General features: G+C 41.2%; 2 protein-coding genes across 6 annotated transcripts in view; both read right to left on the bottom strand.

Annotated features, from left to right (window-relative positions):
- The window catches only part of fbxo36b (F-box protein 36b), a 5,816-nt gene extending 4,515 nt beyond the window's left edge, over nt 1–1,301 (bottom strand). For both annotated transcript variants that reach the window (XM_050032893.1, XM_050032894.1), the window contains exon 1: nt 1,173–1,301. In XM_050032893.1, the coding sequence (XP_049888850.1) occupies nt 1,173–1,268 (96 nt within the window). In that variant the 5' untranslated portion in view covers nt 1,269–1,301. The remainder of the gene's footprint in view (nt 1–1,172) is intronic.
- A 425-nt stretch (nt 1,302–1,726) lies between these two features.
- On the bottom strand, nt 1,727–16,004 carry agfg1b (ArfGAP with FG repeats 1b). Of its 4 annotated transcripts, XM_050074681.1 has the most exons (12): nt 15,658–16,001; nt 10,325–10,418; nt 9,916–10,031; nt 8,297–8,435; nt 8,047–8,203; nt 7,779–7,886; nt 7,261–7,405; nt 6,022–6,101; nt 5,809–5,901; nt 5,450–5,608; nt 4,792–4,886; nt 1,727–3,805 (listed from the first exon to the last, which is right to left on the bottom strand). In XM_050074681.1, exons 1-12 carry the CDS (start codon nt 15,822–15,824, stop codon nt 3,749–3,751), a joined length of 1,410 nt encoding a protein of 469 aa, XP_049930638.1. In that variant the 5' UTR covers nt 15,825–16,001; the 3' UTR covers nt 1,727–3,748. The 4 variants fall into 4 exon arrangements, with proteins under 4 accessions (XP_049930638.1, XP_049930640.1, XP_049930639.1 ...); XM_050074683.1 differs by lacking the exon at nt 5,450–5,608 and having other exon boundaries at nt 15,658–16,003; XM_050074682.1 differs by lacking the exon at nt 7,779–7,886 and having other exon boundaries at nt 15,658–16,002.
- Between the last annotated feature and the right edge of the window lie 44 nt (nt 16,005–16,048).

Genomic DNA, 16,048 nt, shown 5'->3' with positions numbered 1-16,048 from the left:
GCAAATGTGCGCCCCAAGTTGAGAAACCTTGGGGTCACATTTGATCAGGCCATGCTCTTCGATGACCACATCAAGACTGTCACTCGCTCCTGCTTTTTCCACCTCAAAAACATTTCCAAACTCAGATCCATGTTAACTTATTCCGAGCTAGAAATTATCATCCATGCTTTTATTTCCTCACGTCTAGATTACTGTAATTCTCTTTTCACCTGTCTCAATAACTCTTTTCACCTGTCTCAATAAAACTTCATTAGACCGCCTCCAACTAGTCCAGAACGCTACCGCCAAGCTTCTGTCCAGATCTCATAAGTTCACTCACATCACTCCAGTCCTGGCATCCTTGCACTGGCTCCCTGTTAATTTCAGGATCCAGCACAAGATTCTAACCATCACTTACAGAGCCCTCCATGGTCAAGCACCTGCATACTTGACGGATCTGGTGTCCTTTCACTGTCCTGTCAGGTCACTGCGGTCCGCTGAAGACCACCTACTTACTGTCCCTCACACAAGATTAAAGACGAAAGGTGATAGAGCATTTAAGACTGTTGCACCAAAATGGTGGAATGCACTACCTCATGAGCTGAGAGCGGCCTCTTCCGTGGACATTTTCAAAAAGCAGTTAAAAACACATCTGTTTAGGCATTCGTTCCATTAATTGCCCATTGTATCATCTCTGTATTTCGTTGCACTTTACTTTTTATTTGTTTTTGTGTATTTTGGATTGTTTCTGTTATTGTATTTTATCTTGTGAAGCACTTTGTGAGTCCTCTCTGTGAGAAGTGCTATATAAATTAAATTTACTTAACTTACTTTAGCGTTATTTGTTCTGTTACTTTTAATAACGTTAGTTTATTTGGTGTACTTGTACTTATTCTGTTCACACTGCTGTTGAACTTATCCTCTAAAGTTCATAGCAATAACAAAACATATCTAAGTTAACTAGCTAGCAGCAAACACAAGTTGTATTAAAATGTCCGTTAGCTAACTTTAACTACAGCGGTTTAGCTAGTTAACGTTAACGTTAACGTTAATTAACGTTAGGTAATTTAAGCTAGCACCGCCCGTAGACATGACAACTCACCCTCAACCTGCTTGTTAGACAGCAAAAGCTTGTAACGTTAGTTTTTTAACCCAAAGTAATCACAGATCGAAAATATTACAAAAATACTTACAGCTGACTTGGTGATAACAAAATTATAATAATTCCTGTTGGGTGGAGGAGCGTTTCCAGATATCTCAAACAACGGGTCTGTTAAAAGGGACGCCATGTCAAAGTTTCTGTGTTGTCATGGCAACGGAGGTTTTTCAAGCGGAGAAGACGGTTTGAGGTTCACGTAGCTACAGGGGAAGAAAATTTAATATTTAACTCATTTTAACCACATGGAAATTACATAAATAAAACTGTATGCAATATAATGGTGAACAGGGCATGAAATTATAAGAGCTATATATACTAGCAGGGCCGTAATCATCTATTTAATATTGGGAGGACCATTTTTAATGTGGGCCTCCTGGGGGGAATTCTTCCTAGGATTTTTTTCCCCAGAAACTTAACCACTAAACTGACTTTTTGAAAGCATTTTGAAACAAAAATCCGAGATGATAAAACGATAAACGATTTACAACCCCTGATCCAAAAAAGTTGGGATGCTGAATAAAACTTATAATTATCTTGCAAATCCTTTTTGACCTATATTCAATTGAATACATACAAAGACAAGATATTTCATGATAAAACTCATTCATTCATTTATTTTCTGTAACCGCTTATCCTGTTGGGGGTCACAGGGGGGAGCCTATCCCTGCTGACATTTGGATAGAGGTGGGATCACCCTGGAGAGGTCAGCAGACTATCCCAGGGCTGACACATAGAGACAAACAACCATTGACGTTCACATTCATATTCACATCTATGGGCAATTTTAGTCTGACTGCAGGCATACCAGTCTGATACCCCCACTCTTAAACAACGAAGCCACATTTGTGGATGCCATCTAGATGGGAGCATGTTTCTCCAGAGCCTGTACGTACCTTTCAGCATTCATGGTGCCTTTACAGATGTTCAAGTTAGCCATGATACAATGGACTCTAACACTCCCCCATACGCTGGCTTTTTAACTTTTTAACAATCTAGATGGCCTTTTTCCTCTTTAGCCCAGACACAACATCCATTATTTCGAAAAACAAAATGAAATGTGGACTCGTCAGCCCACAGCACTAGTGTACTCAAGTCACCTCTCTGTCGGGATAATCAAAAGATATATATACACACATCCTAACTGTAGTTAAAAATCTTTTAATTTATTTATACATATATTTATATATGTACACAGTTACTTACCTATTCTTGTAAAGACAAGAAACACATTGTCAAATTCATTGTTAGTCATTGGTGGCACAATTGAGACACTAGTTCTCCAGAGTCCCAGGCTGAACCGGTAATGTAATAATCCCTAAATTAATCTGTTCTGTCCCTCGCCTTACTCTAAAGCAAACTGAAGGGAGACCAATTATTTCTCCTCACCCTGCTCTTCACTCCATAAGCTTTTAAATCAGAAGGCAAAGAGGAAGACAGATCTTAAGGGAGTGTAGTGAATATAACATAACTAACATTTCATAAATATTTTGCTTTAAAATGTACTTTTTTTTTGTCTAGGCAGGGTGTGGTAAACCTGTCGTTCCCTGTCAAGAGGACAAGTCACCCGCAACCATGTGAATAACTTCACCTGTTTTGAGGCAACCCAATTTGGGTCACACCCACAACCCTGAAGCGTTCTTAACAGTCTTTCCTTTTGTCTTTACCATATTCATAAAATACAGTGAATATCTGAAAGCAGGAGAGGTTACTTAGAGTATATTAAACCATTTTACCAATATGTATAGATTAGGTAGGGCGACAGGACACAGAAATACACATCTTAAAGCCTGCACTTCTGGTCTCTTTCCTACATTTGTGCTCTAGTAGACATGTCTGTCCCTTCACCTGGTGAGCTGAAACATCTGCTGGCCTCATATTCAAGGAGCTGCCCTTCGTTTCAACCCAAATTTAGCTCCTACCCTTTCTTTACACCATTTCACAGATATTGGCAATATTAATAAAAGGTGGTCCAGGACCAACGCTGTATCCAATCCACCTGCTTGGGATGTCACTCTGATTTAAAAAGACGTGGGTTTGGTTGCTCGGGGTTATAGGCAACTTGTAAGTTAATAAATGACATTTTGCACCTTGGTGCCAGTATAGTTGCAATTATGCTAACGTAACAAAAAGAAATCCCTTTTGAGAATGAAATACCTGCATCATCATGGTTGCTTCAAACCACAGGAATGGATTTGGATGGAACCCTGTTTATATTCTTAAAGTCTATACCCTTACCTATGTAGATAGTTTGTAGTGGGGGTTTTTCCCACAAGGTATGTGGATACTCACCTTTGTTAACTCAGTCCTTGTTATACATAACATGTACTTAATTGTGATTACAAATGATGATATGCACAGAGCTTACAGTCATAAACAAAAAATAAAAAGCATATAATGTATATAGTCCAAACAGTACATTTCCCCCTATAACAGTCCCTTAGTCTTCAATGTAGTCCTTTGTACTCCTCCATAGTGTTGTAAACTTCTTTTATGAAAAACAAAACAAAAAGTCTTTTTAAAAAAAATGTACTGCCACTAATTGCATGACGGAACGGGTGCGTTGAATATGTGCTGCATGCTGCCCTCTGCTGGCAAGGAGTGGGAGTTGTGCTACAGGAAAGGGTTGGTTGAACCGCCTGAAGGGAATGACCCGGCCGGAGCTCCCGCCTGAAATAAGAGAGAGTCAGAATTAGGGCACCAACAGATAACAGTCTGAGGTAATAATCCCTTTAAATCAAATGTTATTAAATACAATGTTTTCAATGAAATCAATCGGTACAATTGTTTTCTTGAATGGAAAGTTTACCCCTAATTAAAAAATACGTATTTTTACTCTTACCTGTAGAGCTTTTTGTCACACTAGATCGTTTGGTGTGAGTTGCAGAGTGATGGAGATATCAGCTGTAGAGATGTCAACCTTCTCTCTTATATAATGAAACTAGATGGCACTCAGCTTGTGGTTCTAAAAGTGCCAAAAGATCACATTTGGAAAATTAAACAGCAATGTCTCTTTCCAGAAATCATGACCTGGTTACTCAAGATAATCCACAGACCTTGTTGTCAGCGGTTTCATGTAGGAACTATCTTCTTTCTACCGAACTACACCCGCCAACCATATCGCCGCAGAGAAGGAAGTGTGCATCTACTCAGGGACAAAAGGGTCCTGCTTATTGACAGCCCGAGATGTAAACATTTATGGTGTCCTCCTCAGTTGAGCTGTAACGTTAGCTAGCTCAGTGGTGCTAGGTGAGCTAGCAGAAGATACATGCTTCCTTCTGCGTAGTGATACACTTGGCAGGCGTAGTTCAGTAGAACGAAAATAGTTCCTAAATGAAACTGCTCACAACAAAGTCTGTGGTTTATCTTGAGTAACCAGGTCATGATTTCTGCAAAAAGACATTGCTGTTGAGTTTTTCAAATTTATTTTTTGTACTTTGAGCATCAAGCTGAGTGCCATCTAGTTCCATTATATTTAATAGACGGCAGACATCTCTACGGCCGATATCTAGATTGATAAATAACACTACTGGTAAGAGGAAAACCACGTATTTTTGAGTTTGGGTGAACTGTCCCTTTAAACCGAGAAAGCCCCCATACTTCATCCTTTATTTCCTCCACAAAGTTGGGGAAAACAAAAGACAATGCATGCTCACCATGAATGGGTTATTGGACATGCCAGGGCCAGCCATGGGCTGCCCAAAGGGCGTCATGGAGGGCTTGTTCTGACCGTAGACTGGGAAAGCAGGGCCTAGGGGTGATACAGGGAAAGGGATTTACAACAGGTCGAGTCTGCTCTCTCCAGCAGTTAGGCAATGTGTAATAATAATATTTCATTGCAACTGTTATATCAACAAGCCATAAAGAGCAGGCTATAAAGAGTCAAAGATAAACAGTTGTTTTCCACTGAACTACATTATGAGTTAATTTTTAAAAGCTCTAGAGATCTAAGACTGTAAAGAGGAGGAAAAAAATCAACGAGAGCCAAGCCCAGCGTGTCAGATTGCATTCAGGCATGAACAGAGCCTTATGAGTGATGTCAGATTTGTTAATTGTGTTTCTGGTCCAGAGCTTTGCACGGAGCAGAACCCTAAAGCTTTGTAACCTAAATGCAACCTTAAATCAATGTACAGTAGCTGCCATGGACAAGTCACACTTAATTTGCTGCAGCAAAACTTATACACAATTCCAAATGCAGATGGCCATCATGTAGATAAAGATAACAAAATCATGCTGAGCGTGACCTAAATCACTGGCAGGTACTGCACAGGTGGACCAGGGTGAGAGGACAGAGGGATGTGGGAGGCCACTAACCATTAGACTGAGGGTGGTAGGCCCCAGGTTGAGAGTAAGGGATGGGAGCCTGGCCAGGGAATTGCTGCTGGAAGTTTCCGCTGAAACTGGTCGGGAGGCAGTAGGAAGACGCATTCCCAAAGCCGGCGGGCATGCTCATAGAGCCAGTGCCAAAAGACGCTACGAGACACACACAGCATGTGTGTACACGAATGTACACGCACACCCACAACACACCCAAGGAGGAGTAAATTCTACATACTTTGGCAAATCACAGAGCTACTTGGCAATGTAACTGGGTTACATCAAAGTAACACAAATTTCTAAGACGAAAATGTGTCTCATTAAATACACTAAACTTTAAATACACACACACACACCTGCAGCTGGAGCTCTACCATTGGTCTGGAAAGGGTTGGTGGCCATCTCCGGGGCAACGGCTGCAGCAACGAAGGGATTTGTAGATGGGACGGCTGGAAGACATTCAGGAGGCAGTTGCAAAATCAGTCTTCAAGCTATGTTTGAAAATGTACAGCTCTGAAAATGGATTTTCATTCTGTATGCGTCACTGTAGTAGTAATCACTGTTAGCACCTCCAAAGCCAGGCTGCATGCTGGGTAACACAGGCTGATTCTGGGCTGGCGATGAACCAAGCACAGGTCCAAATAAGTTCCTGTAAAGGAAATGTTCAGATTAAATATTTTTTACATGTGTTTAACACATGCAGTACACATGACAGGCTTTAATTAACCTTTCGAGCTGATTCACTGACACTGTGAACATTTTGTTGGCTATTTTTTAAAGCAGTTTAGCTGTGAGATGAATTCTTAACATTCCCTCTGGGATTTGGCAGGCTTGTTCTGGGATTGCTGCAGTCTAAAATACCTGATTTCACAGCACAGCATGTTTTTTTTTTTTAAATATTGCAATGCTTGTCGCAATGTTTTTAGGCGTTTGCAATGAAACCTCTCTCAGCATGTGCAACAGATGTGGATGCAATAGCCTCTGTCATTCTTATTTATCTTGTCTGTTGACCACACATTTCAGCCACTGTCCGGCTGTGTGTTGCAGCAGAAGAGTGTTTGTCAATTGATGTTGTTTGAGTTCCACCACAATGTGCCACACGGTGTAAAACAGTTTATCCTCCCTTTCGTGCAGAAGACCAGTAAACTGCCTTACACGGTCTTTAGCAGTAATTTCTGTTGGTAACTGAGATGTTCATGTTGCACATGCCTATATCTTCACAACCAGAAACAAGGAAGAAAGTTTGGTTTGTGCAGGAGACTATGAAAAGTTGCAGAGAAAATTGCAAGGTCACGCAGAATTCACAGGGACTGGTTGTATTTGCATCAGTTGTTGCCATCACCACATCGCATCATCCTGGAGGGGCTGTCTTATAGACTTTTCTGAGTGGAAAATGATGACTAGAATTTAGTTGGGATTTAAATTCAAGATTCAAGAGACTTTATCGTCAGTTCTACAGTTATGTAACAGACATACAGAGAATCAAAACAGCATTTTACTCTGAATTGACTCACGGCTCAGACAGTGCAAAAGGATAAGTCTAAATATGGAAGTCAAAGAGAATAGAAGACATGATACAAAAATAAAAATAAATAAAAGCAATCAAGTAGTGCAAAGATGTAAAGATGTAAATGCAATCAATCTATGCATTCTCCTAGTGTTTAAGTCATCATCAATTACTCAACCACACTAACTTAATCAAAGTCATGTAGTATCTGTCCAGGCTATCCAGGTGTGCAGAGGCACTCTTCATAGACAGTTAACTGTTTGTGGTGAATATTTATTAGCAGTGTGTGTGTGTCTCTCACCCTGGCACATTGCTGGCCGTGGTGGCAGAGGAGCTGAGCTCGTTGTCCAACTCAGCCAGAGCAGCATAGCGATCCTCTCTGCTGCTCCCTGGCTGGGACTGGGCGGGGACGGCACTAGACATTGACGGAATTGGCACACCTCCCCCTTTTGACAAATTTTGGGGAAGAAAAAGATACTCAAAGACCAAGTGCCACATTCATACACACAGATACTCAAAAATAATAGACAAAGAATTAACTAAATGATTGAAGGAAAAGCGTGCTGTATTGTAACAGGTTTAGGGCTAAATGTCCACTGGGTGTCTCCCTTCAAAGCACTTCTGTAATAATGTATTGGTGTGTTTCAAACATGGCTTACAACTTAGCATGTCTTAAATTGGAAAATCTTTAAATCTTATCCAAGAGAAAAAGGGCTTGCCCAGTGGACACATTGGGTAAGAAATGAACGAGTGAAATACTGAGATGAGGGTGAGTGTGTTGACAGGGTGGAAGAATGAAAATGGTGCGGAGTGGGGTACCTGATGAAAAGGACTGTGAGGGGGGTGACGTGCTCAGATGGGATGGAATTGCAGTGTTTCCAAATGCCTCAAAGTTGGCAAAGTTGGTATCTGAATTACCCTGAGGTGCTGCAGCCATACACAAGGAAAAAATGAATACAAACATGAATGAATGTGGAAATAAAAACAATGGCAGGGCAATGCATGGGGTGATGACAAACCAAATCTGTGCTGAGTGTCTGAGTGAAACGTTTGACCTTCTGGTTCCTTTGAGAGAAAGCTTTCTTACCCGACTGGCTGGGAAAATGTGCAAAGTTGGCAAAGTTGGTGGAGCTGGAAGTTTGAGTGGGTGGAGCAGCAAAAATGTCTCCTCCCAGGTCAGAGAGCAAGTCAAACTTCTTCTCCTGAGCAGCGCTGTGAGCCTGGGAACGACCAAGCGCTGGAGACTAGGCAGTAACCAAAAAAGGACAAGTTAAAACTTTTCTCCAGCCGAATTCCAAATGATGAGCACTCACAGGCTCAGTGTCTATTTCTGTTACCTGGCGGAGTGGGGTCTTGTTGAGCTGCAGTGTCTTGAGGGGTTGGACTTCTGGGGTACTACCGGTGCTGCTGGCCGAGGAGCCAGAAACAGAGGCCTGGACACTTGCTACTGCCCTTGCCTGGTCTGGAGGAACATACCTAAATAATGTAGAGATATTTTTTTTTTTAAAAAAAGGAAAAAACAGAAGCAGCTTTTTGTAACTGTGACCCATCTAAGCACCATATGAATACAACAAATTTATTTAATATGATCAAATGGAAACTTGCTTCATAAAGCACAGTTGCACCCTTTCCAATGACAATGAACCAAGAGAGTAAAGTGACACATAGACAAAGAAAGTCCAAGACAATGACTGGCATGCTATCAACCTAAAACACATGGTTAACCAAATCCATAACTGCCAAATGTTTTTTTTGGCAGAGGCAGCACTTAACTCTTAGCACTCTAGACTTTTTAGCACTCAGTTTAGCATTTCACTGCCTTTCCAAATAGAAAGCTGTATGCACACAAAAGGTTAAGGTAAACTATGCAGGAATTGTCAGCTACTGTATGTAAACAGTATCAGCAGCAAAAGTGAGAGCCAATCCCAGATTCACTTTCATTTTAGAAACAAGCTTTGTTTGCTTAGAGTTTTGCCTTACTATATTTGCATTTTTTCAGCACAATTTTTGTAGCTTCCTCTTGGATGCGTGCCGCTTACAGTGTGGCACCTGGTCACTATGCTATATAGCAAAAGGAGAGGAAAATAAGAAAATACAGGCAGAGCAAAGGGTATCTGCAGATAAATACACCGCCACATGATTCTGGCGAGTAATAAGAAACATTGACGCTACAAACAGAGGCCTTAAAAACACTGCTGACCCTGTTTTAGTTTGAAAACTACAGGGTTGTGATTTAGTCTGGATGAGTGAGAATTTGGAAATTACTGCACAGACACAAGTGTTTGCTTCCTGATGGGTCTTATCAGTCACAGCCTGTAAAGTCAAAACATTATAGCTAGCTCTATGTACTTCTTTTTCCATTGCAGTGGCTTTCTCCGGCAATGGATAAAGCTCCTGGTGCCACTCCGATATGTCGCCGTATTTGCTTTAAAATGGACTCCCAATCTATTTCCCACTGCCTTGACTGCCTTATACTCATCATGTTACTTTCAGTAACAGTTCCACCTCACCGTTGGTCCAAGCAAAGAAATCTCTTGTCTTACTATATACTGTTTCTGTAGTATTTTCCGTAATTAAGCAACCAACCACAAAGTAGACAATCTTCCCTTGAACCACCAGCACACACATGCTCAGTGTATGTATAGGGTCATGTGACAGATGAAGATCACTTCTGAAACTCTGCTACAACACTTGTGAGTACAGAGATCGTTTTTGTTTCAAAACGCCATTTTAAATCAAGTGTTTGTGTGGATGTGTCCTTTGAGGGATTACTTTTGCAGGAGTATATACATTGTTTTGTTTCGTGCATAGTATACCTCAACGCATTTATACAATGTGCATCCAAAGGGTGAACAACTGAAATGAGAATGGCCATGGAAGTTGGTTTGTGATCTTTTAACAACAGGTTTTATTCTTCCCATAACAAAGAAAAAAAGAAATCAGACATTAATATTACCATCTTTTCTTTTCGTATTTTTCCTGAAGGAACTCTTTTACTTTCTGTGGTTCTCGGAAATCTGGAACAACTAATGTCCTGTCGTCATAGAGGCCCAACCAGATGTGTTTACAGACCTACAGGGGGGGCAGAGGAATGAGGAGAGTGGGAGGTAAGGAGGGGAACGGGGTGGGGGTGGGGTGGTGGCAAAGAACGGAGAGAGGTGAGAGAGAGAGAGTAAAGGGAAGGGGGGAGGGGATGACGAGAAATGGGAGAAAAAGTGGGGGAAAGGAATGCCAATAAAGTTGACTGTGCAAGGTTCAGAAAAATGCCAAGATGCTTCTGACTCACAGACAAAACGACTGTAAAAACAGTGTTTAACAATGTGAAATATGGTGCTGACTCCTTTGTTGTAAAGTGTGCACGATACCTCGTTGCTGTGTTTCTGTAGGAACTCAATTTCCTGATGTGTGAATGTGGTCATAGAGATGGACTTCACTCTGTGTGGGGGGTTCAGTCCTCGCCTGTGGGTGGAGGAGGTATATGTTGGCATAAGAACAAGAGAAGCAGGATGCAACCCAGTGTTGTTCACGTGACATGAGATGAGCAAACAACAACCACACATGCACTGATATATTTTCTGTGCACATGTATGAACATTTGACAGACATTTAACAGCAAACATGAGCATTTACTGCTGATTAAACATTTTTAAGACCATAGACTGACCGGTTTTTGGGTTAAATCCCAAGGAATGTCTCAGTAAATATGAATTCCCGAACATCAAAATAAAAGGCACAAGTTAAAAGGGATAGTTCAGATCTTTTGAAGTGAGGCTATATGAGGTATTTATCTATGGTCAGTGTATTACACACAGCAGATGTCTGTTGGCATGTCCCCAGTTTAGAGAAGCAGGCTGGAGTCCAACACGGAAGCTAAGCAATGTACTGCTGTAGTTTTCACTGCTTTACGTTAACATCAGACAGCAATTTCTGATGGAGAAATGAAGCCTTTATATTACTCTCTTCAAAGCCAGGCTCCATTGAGAAATACAGTGATTTAACATCGCTGAACACAGGAGAAGCTGGTCTACTGCTGACTTCATCAGTTAGTTTGTTTGTGTTATTGTGTAAGTTTGGTGTTTTAAAGGGTTAGCTCAGATTCACCAAAGTCATATAATACCACAAACTAACTGACCAAGGCAGAAGTAAACCAGCAGCTCCCGTGTTCAGCAAGCCAAAATTGCTGTTTTTGTCAATGTAGTCTGGTGGCTTTGACAAGAGCATAGATGGGGATGTTAACTCTAAGATATTTTTAGATGGGACCATTTTTAGATGGCTAAAATACATTTCGCTGCTGCCCCATCTACAGCAGAACATTGCTTAACTTCTGTATCAGCACTCGAGTCACTTCCAGAAAGTGGAGGCATGCCTGTAGGTAATACACTGATGCTGGATAAGTACACCATACAACCCCACATCAAAAAATCCAAAGTATCCCTTTCTTTCAGAGATATTTGTGACTGTTCATTTGATTAGAAATGACCAGGACCTACTTAGAAATGGCTGAGATTGTGCTCGATGTTATAGACTTACAACAGATGCCATAACTATGTTTACAGCGTCAGTAAAGCTGTAAACCCAAATACATTTCTTCATGTTTCATTGCTTCAAAACATAAAATCACAGTGAATTTTGAAATGAATCCACAGAAAACATTCTTGAGTATTAAAGTTAAATGGATCTCCACAAACTGGCCAAGCACAATTACACAAACTACTTAAGCGTATAAGTATTTGCAGTTTGTGACATATTAAATTCACATTGTAACAGCAGCCAGCTGTTTTTAAACACCACATAATGAGCCACATTGAAATCACCTGTGTGTAATCAAGGTGTGACAAGTGACATAAGGGTAAATACACTTTAAATAGGTGGAAGGTGCAACAGTTAGTTGGGCGGTTTTCTGGCAAAAGCTTAATTGTGAAGACACAGGACCTTAACAGACAAATCTGTGACAAGATAACTGAAGGACTGCTTGTTCATATTGCACAGAAGCACATGTTTTTGCCTTTAACCTTACAGTCTCAACACTGAAAAGGAAATTAATTACACAAACACTTCTGAGTATAGTTAGGTCAATCATAAAATCTTTTTTTAAATGGCTGGAAATTTGCCTGGAGCAAGCAGCAGTTCTCAACATACGAGGGTATGTGCAGGAGGGATAACAGCGAGAAGGGGCACCATGGGGCCTTAGACAACCCCAGATGAGCTGTGCGAAAACAACTGTTGCTTCACCAGCTGCAGCTTTGTGGCAGGTTGGCAAATACAAAACTGCTGTTAAAAATAAAAAAAAATCACTTGACATCCTGGGCTAGTGTTTGCCACAGGGGATGTGGGCTCTATGGTTTAATGAGACCAAAACACATCCTACCATCACCACCACAAATCTTGTGATGGCAGCATCATGCTCTGGGGATGCTGCCGCAGGCTGTGGAGGGCTTGTGGGGGTTGAGGATAAAATGATGTCAGACACTCAAGACACATCCTGGAGGAAAACAATGCAGTCTGTAACAGGAGTGGCTGAAAACCAAGAACCAAACCAGAATTCTATGGCAGGATTTGAAAATTGCTGTTCACTGCAACTTGATGGAGGTTTACCAGTTGTGCAAAGGAGAATGAAGACAAAAGGCAGTGTTCAAATGTGCAAAGCTGATACAGACCCATCCACATCGACTCAAGGTTTTAACTGCTGCCACAGACGCCTTTACTAACTCTGATTTCAAGAGAGTGAATACGTTATGTTTAAATTTGTACTTAAATGTCAAACTTCTACCATTTCAACTAAATTAAGTGTCACTTATTATGAAAAATAAGGGTGTTCACATGTATTAGAAACTCAAATGTTATGCTTATTAAGATTTTTCAAGATTATTTTAACCAAAATTGGACAAATCATCTGTTTTCATTCAAGCACTGCAGGTAAGTAGCATAGATGTGAGGAGTGAGATTAATCTATATTTTGTCAACAGGTAAGTGTAAGTCTAAAGTTAAAATACAGCATTAGTTTCAGTGGTAGGTTTAAAGATTCCTAACATTATAAATATGAACTTTCTCATGTAGACAAGCTTGACTCATTTTGACAAGAAGAAATTAAAATATGGATAAATTAGATAAATTGTTTTGGGCAATTAAGACCTCACAAATTCAATTTTAAAGGTCCAGTGTGTAGGATTTAGGGGCATCTATCAGCAGAAATTAAATATCATTTTCATAACTTTGTCTTCATTAGTGTATTATCACTTAAAATTAAGAACTGTTGTGCTTTTGTACCCTACAACAAGGCTTTACATCTACATATGGAGCAATTCCTCTTTCAAACCAAGCCAAACACTGGCACTAGTTAGTGATATTTGCATTTTTGCTTTGGCCACTGTAGTTCTCCTACACGCTTGGCACACGGGAGAAGTTTAGTTCTGCAAACTCATCGCTACATGCCACTAAATCTTAGACGCTGGACCTTTAAAACTATTTAATTACTTTTAAAGGTCCAGTGTATAGGATTTAGAGGGATATATTGGCAGAAACAAAATACAATAAGTATGTTTTCTTTAGTGTATAATCACCTGAGAATAAGAATAATTGTGGGTTGTTGTTTTTTTTTACCATGGCATGAGCTGTTTATGTACACAGGGAATGGGTCCCTGTTTATGGAGATCGTCATGTTTACCGCCATATTTCAGTAGCCCAGAACGCACAAACCAAACACTGGCTCTTGATTGGGCCATTCGCGTAGTTAGAAACCTATCTGCGACAAGCAGCATTAGAACAACACTGATTTGTAACATGAAGCTGCTTTATTCTGTGTTTCTACAAGTTTAAATCACTGGGTCCGTTTGTTCTGGAGAGGAAGAGACCTCTGAATAATTCAGCTCCCGGTAAAACTCCCCTGAACGTCTAGATCTCAAGCTATCAGAGAATAAAGGTAAGCACACATGAACATGAGGTGGGCAAACCACTAGTCTTCGACATGCCAAACAGCATGGAAGAAATACTGATTTGTAACATGAAAATGCTTTATTCACTGTTTTTACTGGTCTAAATCAACAGTCCCATTGTTTCAAAGAGCAGGAGACCTCTGTGGATAATTCGGCTCCCAGTAAAAACCTACTGAACGTCTGAATCAGTAAAAAAGATGAGCACTTTAAGTTATCAGAAATGGTGGGTGAGTCGTCAGTCTCCAACATGCCAAACAGCGTAGGAGAAACACTGATTTGTAATGTAAACCTTATTTATCAAGTGTTTTTTCTGGTTTCAATCACTTGGTCTGTTTATTTTGGAGAGGAGGAGACCACTGTGGGTAATTCAGTTCCAGTAAAACCCTCTGGGACAATAAACAATGTTGAAATTCTACCAGGGAGAAGTTTCAGTTGGTTGCAATGAGCAGTCCTCATCGACATGTGCCACTAAATCCCCCTAAATCTTACACACTGGACCTTTAAGGCCTAAATGTTATTATATATTTTAAGACAGTTTAAGACTTCTGAAGGACCTGCAGACACCCTAATACTGTCCATGCATTAGTCCAAGCAGTTAGTTATAGTAATTTCCCCAATTTCACTTTTCCTACCTGATGTGCTACTCTGTGCAGTATGGTTATTAGGGGTGCACGATACAGTATTTTTTGCTGATATATGACAAATTATTTGGTCGATAACTGACACCGATATATCCCCCACCTAATTTTAGGGATCATCAAGTCTCTTCTGTAGTGTAATTAACATGATATTATGCATGCATACTCTTATCGTGATAGCCCATCAGCAGATGGAGATATGAGATACAATGCTTTTCAGTGTATGTGATATTCATTCATTCTGCAATACCAGTGCATCCCAAGTTATTATGGATCTGTGCACTGAGTCATACAACTGGTAAGAATAACACACTACATGATCATATCAGTGTCATTACAGGTTAAATGTTGATTAGTTATATGCATACTATTACATAACACAATACACTCACAACTAGCTCACAATAAAGGGGTAAATATTGTACTATAATGCACTGCAACACCTTAGGTGACAAGGAAAACACTTAATAAACTATCAGCAAGATAAGCAGATATGTTTGCCTCCCTAAAAGGGAGTGGACAGTAGTAGATATTGCATGAATCAGATTCATTGCCTAAATCCCGGTTTGGATTTCATAACACTTCTTCTTGAAGAAAAAGATGTTTCATCAGTCAGCAGCTAAGGACGACCCACTGCCCCACTTCTGCTTTCAACTAACGTTACTTCCCAAGGTGACAGACCCACCCTGCTCCTGCTTATCTGGAGGTGTGTGTGTGTTTTGTTTGCGACATGTCGGAGGTCCAGCTAAAGTTCAACCAGAGGAGGCTCCCCTGTGACGTGTTTTCAAACAAGGTGGTCAAATGTTTAACTGAGGTATATATGAAGCTTTAGGCGTGCTAACCTTGACCACACAGGCAGTAATAAACCACTGAGACCCGCACACACTCAGCCGACATGTGAAGTAAAGCTGGAAGCGAACCAAACCGCCGTCACTAACCGGCCCAGCCCAACGGCCGCGGACGGAACCGACGTTACCTGTCCTGACTTCAACGCTAGCTAACAAGCTAACGGTTCCGCCGAGTCAGTTACGGACCGGGCATGTCCGTGACCGACAGCGGTGCCTTGTCTTCACCTGGTGGAGTCTGTAAACAATACAAATGGCTCTTTAGGGTCAAAAGGAAACTCACAAGATGCCGGAGCAGGTGGTGCAGACGAAGGAGCCCACTGTCATGTTGACATAGGTCGGGCCGCGCTGGTCGCAGTCGAAGCATTTCCTATTCGCGGGCAGGCTAGTCATTTCCCGGAGCATCTTCAGATGAGTCTCCTCCTGCTTTCGCTTCGCACTCGTCGCCATGGCCGAAAACAGCGGGTCGGTATCACCGTGGAGGAAGTTTGGTATGGGGACCCGGGACAGGGCGGGTGTCTTCGGGGTAGACTCGTCGCGTGTGACGGTGGCGGCCGGGTAGACACCTTTCTCCGGTCTAGCGGGGAGACTGGGCGACTGACAAACTACTTCTTCTGCAGGGAGCAAGTGTGAGACAGAGCGGCCTCACACGCACAGGCGCCATCTGTTGGTTT

The sequence above is a fragment of the Epinephelus moara genome, chromosome 21 (assembly GCF_006386435.1).
Source record: "Epinephelus moara isolate mb chromosome 21, YSFRI_EMoa_1.0, whole genome shotgun sequence".
Classification (NCBI taxonomy): Eukaryota; Metazoa; Chordata; class Actinopteri; order Perciformes; family Serranidae; genus Epinephelus; species Epinephelus moara.
This window is presented reverse-complemented; position numbering and strand designations above follow the sequence as displayed.